Source organism: Capsicum annuum, chromosome 5 (assembly GCF_002878395.1).
Source record: "Capsicum annuum cultivar UCD-10X-F1 chromosome 5, UCD10Xv1.1, whole genome shotgun sequence".
Lineage (NCBI taxonomy): Eukaryota > Viridiplantae > Streptophyta > Magnoliopsida > Solanales > Solanaceae > Capsicum > Capsicum annuum.
The window spans coordinates 185,211,753-185,221,180 of NC_061115.1; the positions used below are offsets into that span (position 1 = coordinate 185,211,753).

At 33.2% G+C, this 9,428-nt stretch overlaps 1 protein-coding gene across 1 annotated transcript; it reads right to left on the bottom strand.

Annotated features, from left to right (window-relative positions):
• Positions 1 to 173: 173 nt before the first annotated feature.
• On the bottom strand, positions 174 to 3,647 carry LOC124898574 (neurofilament light polypeptide-like). Its single transcript, XM_047412213.1, has 2 exons — positions 3,430 to 3,647; positions 174 to 300 (listed from the first exon to the last, which is right to left on the bottom strand). The coding sequence occupies exons 1-2, from the start codon at positions 3,645 to 3,647 to the stop codon at positions 174 to 176; spliced, it is 345 nt and encodes a 114-aa protein (XP_047268169.1).
• Between the last annotated feature and the right edge of the window lie 5,781 nt (positions 3,648 to 9,428).

Genomic DNA, 9,428 nt, shown 5'->3' on the forward strand with positions numbered 1-9,428 from the left:
ATCTACTGACCATTGCTTCGATATATGAAAAGATGTCATCTATAGGTCTATAAGTACAGGCCCTATTTCTACGTAATTCTTCACTTGTCACTAAACCCAAAACATGAGAAACCCTCTTTTTCTACCCCAAAACACCAGAAATCATGCCTGGTCGTAGAATTGCCCTTGCCCAATCAGACGAGTTTCCCCTCGTCACTAATATTTGCTTCTACTTTGAAATGATTTTGATCGGCTATTCTACGGCCTGGGAGAAGACCACCGTTACTTGGAGCGTGACCTCCAACGAATTGCTCGTTTTCTCTGAGCAATTCTGGAGCATCTTGGAATGGATGGCAACGACTACATCATCCCCCTATCATCCCCATAATTTAGTTTACTATTTTTTTTAATTTATGCTGTTAAGTTTTTTTTGGTTTGTTCATCGTTGAAGAAGCTTTCTCAGTAGGATTTTGTTAGAAGAAAGCTTCTTCCATTTTCCCCCTTTTATTGTAAATTTTATCAAGTAATGCAATGAACAAGTGTAATGTAAGTTTCAGTTTCAGTTTAATGAACAATTTCAGTTTGAACGTTATGTTTACCATATTTGTTATGATTCATTTTTTTTATTGCAGCAGTTATTCTTCTGTACAAACACAAATTTCAAATATGTATGTGTCGTTCAATTAACAGTAGTGTAGTTTGACTTGATTAATTTCAAGTTTCTGTAAAAAGTGATATATAGTCTATCATGAATCACATACTCCATCTTTCATCGAACTTGTATAGTAGTCGATCATATACAATGTGAGTCGATGCGTCACCGTTTAAATTAAAACAGACAATAACATATTTTGGGGCTGGTGGAGTAAAATAATTAATTTAAAATAATTTAAATAGACAATAACATATTTTAGGACTGGTGGAACACAATAATTAAATTAAAAATGATTTAAATAGACAATAACTTATTTTGGGATTGGTGGAAAAATATAATTAAATTAAAAATGATTTAAACAAAAAATAACATATTTTGGGGCTGATGGAACAAAATAATTAAAATAAAAATGATTTAAACAGACAATAACATATTTTGAGGCCGGTGGAACAAAATAATTAAATTAAAAATGATTTAAACAGATAATAACATATTTTGGGGCTGGTGGAACAAAGTAATTAAAATAAATAGATAATCTTGAGGGTCCATCGATTAGTCTGGTCTATAGACTGGTGGAGACAATTAATAGACCGTAGTAGATCATGGCTTATTCATCCATCGATTAGACTGGTCTACCATAGACTTACACCTTTAGATGTGCATCAATTGATATCATAAGTATGCGTAGACCACGTTGATCGATGTGCACTGCCATAGACTGTCACTTGGATATAGTTAAAAAATAAATATATAAATTAAAAATAAAGGTAGTGTTGATTTCTACACATGTGAGTGAGTGTAAATAAGACACACAATCATATTAGAGCTTGTACAAAGTGAATTAAGGAGTGTGTGAATGGGTAGTGGTTGAATATTCAATATGCTAAGAGTAATGTGTGACAAAGCACAAGTATGTATTAAGGATATATATTGTATTTGATGACTACACATTTCACATACTCCTTCCATCACCACCCGTAAATCAACATAGTGTGTGGAATGGATAATGGTTGAACAATCATCATCCTCAATACAATATATATCCATAATACATACTTGTGCTTTGACAAACATTACTCTTAGCATATTGAACATTCAACCACTACCTATCCACACACTCCTTAATTCACTTTGTACAAGCTCTAGTATGATTATGTGTCTTTTTTACACTCACTCACATGTGTAGAAATCAACACAACATTTATTTTTAATTTATATATTCATTTTAACTACATCGAAGTGACAGTCTATGGCAGTGCACATCGATCAACGTGGTCTACGCATACTTATGATATCAATCTATGCACATCTAAAGGTATAAGTCTATAATAGACCAGTCTAATTGATGGACCCTAAAACCACAAGTATATTTTTTACATGATTACGCATACTTATGTAATCAGAAGATCAATCAATGCACTATAGAAGGTATAAGTCTATGGTAGACTAGACAAATCGATGGATAACATAGTTCATGATCTACGATGGTCTATTAAGTGCCACACCAATTCAAAAAATAAAACTACTGCTCCAATGGTAATAAACGACTACTTTTATAATCCATCAGTGTCAACACTTCATTTTTACTTCGTATATAAGTTCGGTCATCCCTCATTATTTTATTTCATTCGATTTTTTTATTTTTAAAAATTCTACAATGTCTCAAGCCTCTCAAACATCTAATTCTAAAAATATTCTAATTTGTCATTGTGGGAATGCGGCTGTCCTGAGAACGTCATGCACTGACTCAAATCCAGGTCGCAAATTTTATAATTGTGCAATTGCGAAAGTGAGTTGTGTGTGTATTTTTATGAAGTTAAGTTAGTCGTTATGTAATTATTTTTTTTCTAGGATAATGGCGTATGCTCGTTTTTTAAATGGATTGATGAGCTATCACCTCCAACTAGTCCATCAATGTTGAGTCCGGGACCTGAGATATTAAATTTTCAAGGTTTGACAAAATTTAATCTACTACAAAGGCTCCAATAATGCGAAGAAAATAAAGATTTTCTCATGACTTTGTTCAAAGAAGCCGGAGAACAGAGAGATCACTTTAAAGTATTGCTACATGACACCAAAATAGAGAGGGACCAACTAAAACAAAAATTGATTTTGGCCGAAGAAAGGGAGAATGGCCTAAAAATGATGTTATGTGTTATAATGCTAGTATTCGTTCTTTGGAAAGGTGTAACATGGATGTAGTGATATTGAATAAAGAATAATACTTCTATTTTTCTATAATGTTAATACTATTTTTGATAGAATCATGGTCAATTAAATAACACGTCGACTTAAAACCGACCAGAATGGTAATAATAGACCATACATGCAATATACGAAAGATTAAGTATGCATTATACGACAACAATCATACATTGTACCGACTATGACAATACCCTACATATTCAAATGGCCATGCCACTAATCAGTTTGATAGAGACAGATTGAGTGCAGAATCATAACTACTATCATAAATAAAATAATGTTTCTAATATCCTACCAACAGATCCTTAAACTTTCATACTTGTCAAATAAAAAAATATTTGTCCGATCCTAACTACTGATTATTCAATAACACATTAACAATATTAGCATTCAAATGTCTTTTTCCCTGTCTTTCTCATTGACACAAATTTTACTGTTGATTTCACCTATGATATCCATGACCATATCTTTTTGATTAGCTTCAGCTCTTTTTTTCTTAGCAGCTGCAGCTTCTTCTTCATGCTAGCCTTCTTCTCCTTCTATTTCAGCATCTGCAGTAGCTGATACTTCTTTGGTAGGTGCTTCTTTACCTTCTTCTCCTTTTTTTCTCAACATCTGTTGCTACTTCTTTTTCGTCTTCTTCTTCTTCTTCTTTTGAAGCTGTTTCTTTTGGACTTTCTTCAACTGGTGCTTCTTCACCTTCTTCTCCTTTTTTCTCAACATCTGTTGCTGCTTCTTTTTCAGCTTCTTCTTCTGCTTCTGCAGCTTCTTCTTTTGGACTTTCTTTTTTCCACATATCTTCTTTCATTTCTTCTTCTTCATCCTTCTTTTCTTCTTTTTTTTTCTCTCCCACCACAACAGAGGCCAACTCATATATTTTGCTCCTTTTTTCTTCTTCTTCATTCCACTCTAATTCACGAAGGTCCATATTCACTATATTAGCATATTACAAAGTGTTACTGATATTGGAAGCTGAAAATTCATTAACAACATCAATTATTGATTGAATGAACTTACCTTACTCGTGTTGTTGCTCATCTTGTTCCTTTTTCTTTAGTTTTTTCTCTCTAATATAGGTATCAATATCCAACACCACTTCCACAAGCACAGCAACATGCTTATGAAGATCCTCGGGGGATGAGGTGCCTGCTATATCTTTAGAGGTGCTCAGAGTAGCATCATCACCAACGTGTACTTCAACGGGGTTGCCACCCAAATTCCCGCCATCATCACTGTTCTCATTTGAAATAAGTACAATCACCCCTTCTAACTCTTTCTTTAAACCATTGAGGACGTTATTCTTCACCTCGTTCGTATATGGCTTAAAGAAAATCATGTAATCTATCTTCGTCTCACGAAGAGTAGGGATGATGTACGGTTTCACGTTCTATAAAATATCAATTAACAATTACATAACATTCGATACAACAGTAGTAGTATTATTGAATAGTAAAAAATAAGTTCATACCTCAGTAACTTTTCTTTTGTATTGAACGGGTCGCCTTCGATTATCTGGTCACTTTTTGTAGTGTGCCATTTGAGGATATGGGGAATGGGAAAGGGCTCATCTGTTGATTTTCCAACAAATTTTTCAAGATGAAGAAAGGCCTCGTAGATCCAAACTTGTAAGCAGTACATCAGTGAAAAAAGAACTCAGAGTCTATGACATAGTAAAACTAAACCAAGAATCTACGATAAACTCACCAAAGGGTTTATGCTAGGTACCATGAATGCCCAGGGAAATCCAAATAGAGCATAGGATGCCTTCTGCTTCTCATCAAATACTTCCCTCTGCTTCTTTAGGTCACTTTTCTTCTTTAGATAGTCCAGGGTCAGTTGAAATATCTCTTTCCCCCATGGATAATTCTGGAAGAAACTCAAAGAATCGATCATTCGAATGAGTTTTCTGTCGACAACCTTCGTCAAATCTTTTGCAAGCAACATGGTGTGCAAGAACCAGAGTAAACAACACTTAAATTTCTGGTCCTTGTTCATATTATTCTCTCTGATCAGGTGTAGCAAGTTGGCCACCGTAATATTTTTATTTTTCATCACCTTAAAGAAAAAATTCTCCCCCTTTGCTAACACCTTCTTTATTTTTGATTCACTAGGGTATGATGAGCAGTTCAGCCCTGTGATCAAACAAAACTCTTTCAAGCCAAAACAGGCAGGCTTGTTGTTAACATAGAACCACATCTTATGACACATCTTATAATTCTTGACACGTCGCAACAGCAAATAATAGACCAACTGCCCATTGAACTTGAGAAGTTCCAGCAGGTTTCTCAAGTGTCTAAAATAGGACCGCTTGAATATTTTCTTCAACTCTTGGTCGACAAGAACTTGTTGGAATTCTTGATAAGCATCCATTCTTGATCAGCCCGATATCTTTGTTGGGAAAGATCTAACCTTGTCCATTATCGTTGGAAGGTCATATCGCTCCACAGAAATGAACCTTGAAAGAGATGGCATGGACAAGGGATCATTATCCCCATCATCACTGTTTCTTCCATTATCTTGGCTCTCTTTGCTGTTACCACTAGCACTGTGCTTGGCAACATCGTCACCAAAATCGACGTAGTCACTTATTTCCTTTAAGTCTGAATCTGATTCAGACACCAACTCTTTATTTTTCTTCCTTTTTGAGACATTTCGACTTCCTCCACTTTTCTTTTTCTATTGCTACCAGCAGAACTAGAAACGGTACTAGCTTTGTATTTAGAAAGGATGTATTTTTTACCCATTTTCAACATAATCTACACCTGCAGAACAAATCTCCCATTTTCAGTTCATAGAACACAAGTGTATCAATATAAATAAGTCGATACTCAAATGAAACACCCCCCCCCCCTCCAAAAAAAATTAAGAAATACCCCACCAAAATCCAATATGAAGTATCAAAATCAAACTAGTGCACCTAATCAAACTAATTCGTTATTAATCTTTTAATTTTCACTATTTCAGCCATCATATTTTAAATGAATTTTATACGTCTAAAAATTGATTTCAATCTAGGGCATTCTCATTTCATAGACCACGGGTCTACAGACAAAAGCAGGTCATTGTTTGAATCAAAATACCAAAATAACTCTTCTACCATCAATCAGTTCACTACACACATCAATAACTGAAACCAAAATCCAACATGCAGTATCAAAACACAACAATTTCTAAAAATCAAACTAATTAGTAATTAATCTTTCAATTTTCACTATTTCAGCAACCATATTTACAAGAATTTCATACGCCTAAAAATTGATTTCAATCTAGGACATTCTGATTTCATTGACCACGGGTCGATTTCATAGACCACGGGTCTATGAACAGAAACAGATCGTTGTTCGAATTAAAATGCCAAAATAACTCTTTAAATAATGATTATCCCACCATTCAACATTTTCTTACAAAATAAAATCGGAACTAAACCAAAACTCCTTAATCAACCAAATTCAAAAAAAAATTAAATTTCCTACATCACTATGAATTGATTAGCAAAGAAACCCATTTAAATGGATCTAAAAATAATCGTAACTTGATTTTAACTAACCTTATGAAGAAATAATGACCCCTTAGCTGCTGGAAAAGAAGAAGAAATGAAAATGATAATTTTGAGATGAAGGTTTCTTAAGCGGAAGTTGAGAGAATTGAAGAGGAGAGAGAGGTTTTTTTTTGGATATTGGAATAAGTGGAGGGTGCTAGTGTATTATATTAAATTTGCAAAGTTCTAAAAATGATGAAATGGTCCCTTGATCCACCTGTGGGCCCTACTTTTTTATCTTTTTTCAACTTTGTATATCCTACCCCTGGAAATTAAATCAAAAATAATTTTAGTAAGTAAATGGCAAAATAGTTTTGGAAGTGGGTACTCTTGCCAATTTTTCCCATATAACTTTCCATGCACACACAATAAGTATCTACACATGCACAAAGAAGAGAAGACGGGGACAGACAACAAAAAAGTGGAAGAGGAGAGAACAGATAGAGGAAAAAAAAGAAAAAGAGATAACAAAAACAAGAAAAACTTAGAGGAGGAAAATCAGAAAGGGAAATCAAAGTGAAAAAGAGAGGAAAAAGAAAGGAAAACGAGCGACAACTTGAGTTCAAGTTCGAGTACCGTTTGAGTTTTTCAATGATGGCGTTCTTGCTTCTATATTCAATTTAGTTCATCACACGGGTTCTTATCTATCATGTACTCTTATCCTTATAAATTTTACTATGAACAAAGAATGAATGAAATTGTTTAAACAGTTTCACACATTATTTGGTATGAATGGTTTATCAAAAAAAATTGTTTTTATTATGAGCGACATGTTTAGTTGTTTTGAATTTGAAGTTTGATTTTCTATGTCGCTTGAGTGCCCAAATTTTAATAGTTGAAAAACTATCAGATTCTGCTATTTTAATAAAAAATGACATGAAATGCATTAAAAATTTTCATGTCAGTTAGATAGTAGGTGTCAAATATATTATACTTATTTTGACATATTGCCTGTAATCGCTTCCGATTGCTTTGCTAATTGACTATAAAGTTTCTTTTCTTTAGTAAATTTTTACACAATATGAAATTATATGCATGTTAACCTACTTAAAGATGATGTCCAGTGTGTGTCTTTGTGTAATGGATTATTATGAGCAAATAATATGTTTGAATGGCATAAAAGGATGTCGCATTATATCTTACCATTCAAGATAAACAAATATTATTGTTTAAATGGTGGTTTGGATTATCACTCAACGGGTCCTTCTGATAGACAAGAGATAATTAGTGAAGTCCATGTCATGTTATGGGTTGTTTCTTTTGTTAAGTGTGTTTTGTTCTGTGTTGGTGAATAGAGATAAAATGGGGTCATAATATTTTAATGGCCTCTTGATAGCAAAGGAAAGAGTGGTGCTAATTTATCTTCAACTTTTTGCTTCTATTTATTAATGTTCAGTTAATAGTAGGTGTGTAATGATAGTAATAGTCAAGTGGGCAATTCTTTTAATACTATTGGTAGTTAGTACATGTTTAAATCATGATTTGCATTAGCTTTTTGTAATATTTTGAACTAAATCAAAGTACGATATTTGGTTTTCAAGTGAAGCCATTAACTGGAAAGTTATTTTGCATGGAATTGAAGTTTATATTAGGTCATGGACAAGTCAGTTAGTTCACCATAATTGTATTTGATATATAAGAAGTGGTTTGTATTTTCTATCCAATTTTGAAGTGTTTGTATTTTCTATCCAATTTTGAAGTGTTTGTATTATACCTCTAATTTCAGTTTGAATTTGGTTAGCTAATATACACGTTAAGTTCTATTCAAGTATCTAATCGTTTATTAGTTTGAATTGTGAGTATTAGTTGTGTATGTAACTAATGGATGTTTGATTCATTGTTGACCAAAGGTTCTAAATATTCATGGTCTTTCGGTGTCTCAAGCTTAATTAAGGCCTAATCAATTATCTTAATGTGAGTTAAAATAAAATGGGTTGCGATTTTATTCAAGATCGGTCGTAATTAAGAAAAGAAAAGAGAGAGAAAATCAACTGTAAGGGAGCGAATTCATAAAAGAATGCATTAGGTTCTTAACCCTTAGAAAATTAAAGTTTAATATATAAGTGATAATTAACGATGAAGTCGGCAAGAACTACTACTCACAATTCGTTATAATAAAATTAACATACCATTTAAAGCTAAATCTAATTGGGTTGGGTAGATTCTTAAACATGTTAGGTACTTATTTAGACTTAGAAAAAGGGGAACGATCCATAAATTTCTCAATGGCGTGAGAAATATATCAAAACTCGTGTAAGACCAAAAAGTACTTCTACCTGTAAGCCACATATTATCATAATAAGACAGTTTTAATAAATTTAAAATAAATAAAAAGTGGGATATATATGTAATTTTAGGCTAATAAATATTTTATATACAAAGAATAATTTAAGCTAGGAATAAGTCATTAAAGCGACCGTACTAGAACCACGGGACTCGAGGGGTGCCTCATACCTTCCTCTTGGTCAACAAAATTTCTTACTCGGTCTTCTATTTTTGCAGAACAATAAACAATCATTTTCTTTTGATTAGGGATTCAATAAGATGACTTAAAACACCATAACTCAATTCCAAGTGTCTAATTTGTAAATAATATAATCCCTATCCAAAACTGTCACTTTAATTGGAAAAACTTTTTGACTTTCATCCTCTACGAAAAAAGGGTGTGGGATATCTGGTGACTCTGCTGAGGATAACCAGAATTTGAGATTTTATATTGACTTGTTTAGCTTTATTTAATTTTTGATATTGTATTTGTTGGCCTAAATGTGCTCTTTGCGTACCTGTTTACCACTTTGTTATTACCTGAATTGTAATATAAATTTTCTTCTCTCACGTACCCATCTACGTCTTCGGAAAGATACTTTATTTTCAGAGATGCAGTATACGCTCCCAAGACTTGAGATACCAGAGATGCGACAACGCTCTTTGGAATGACTCAATAGTCACACATGTTTTAGGATGGGAAGGACTAATGGTAAGGTCGTAAAGCACTGCTACCGGTAAGATGTCTCGAGTTGTTCGCTCATTTTATAGCTAGTTTAGACATTT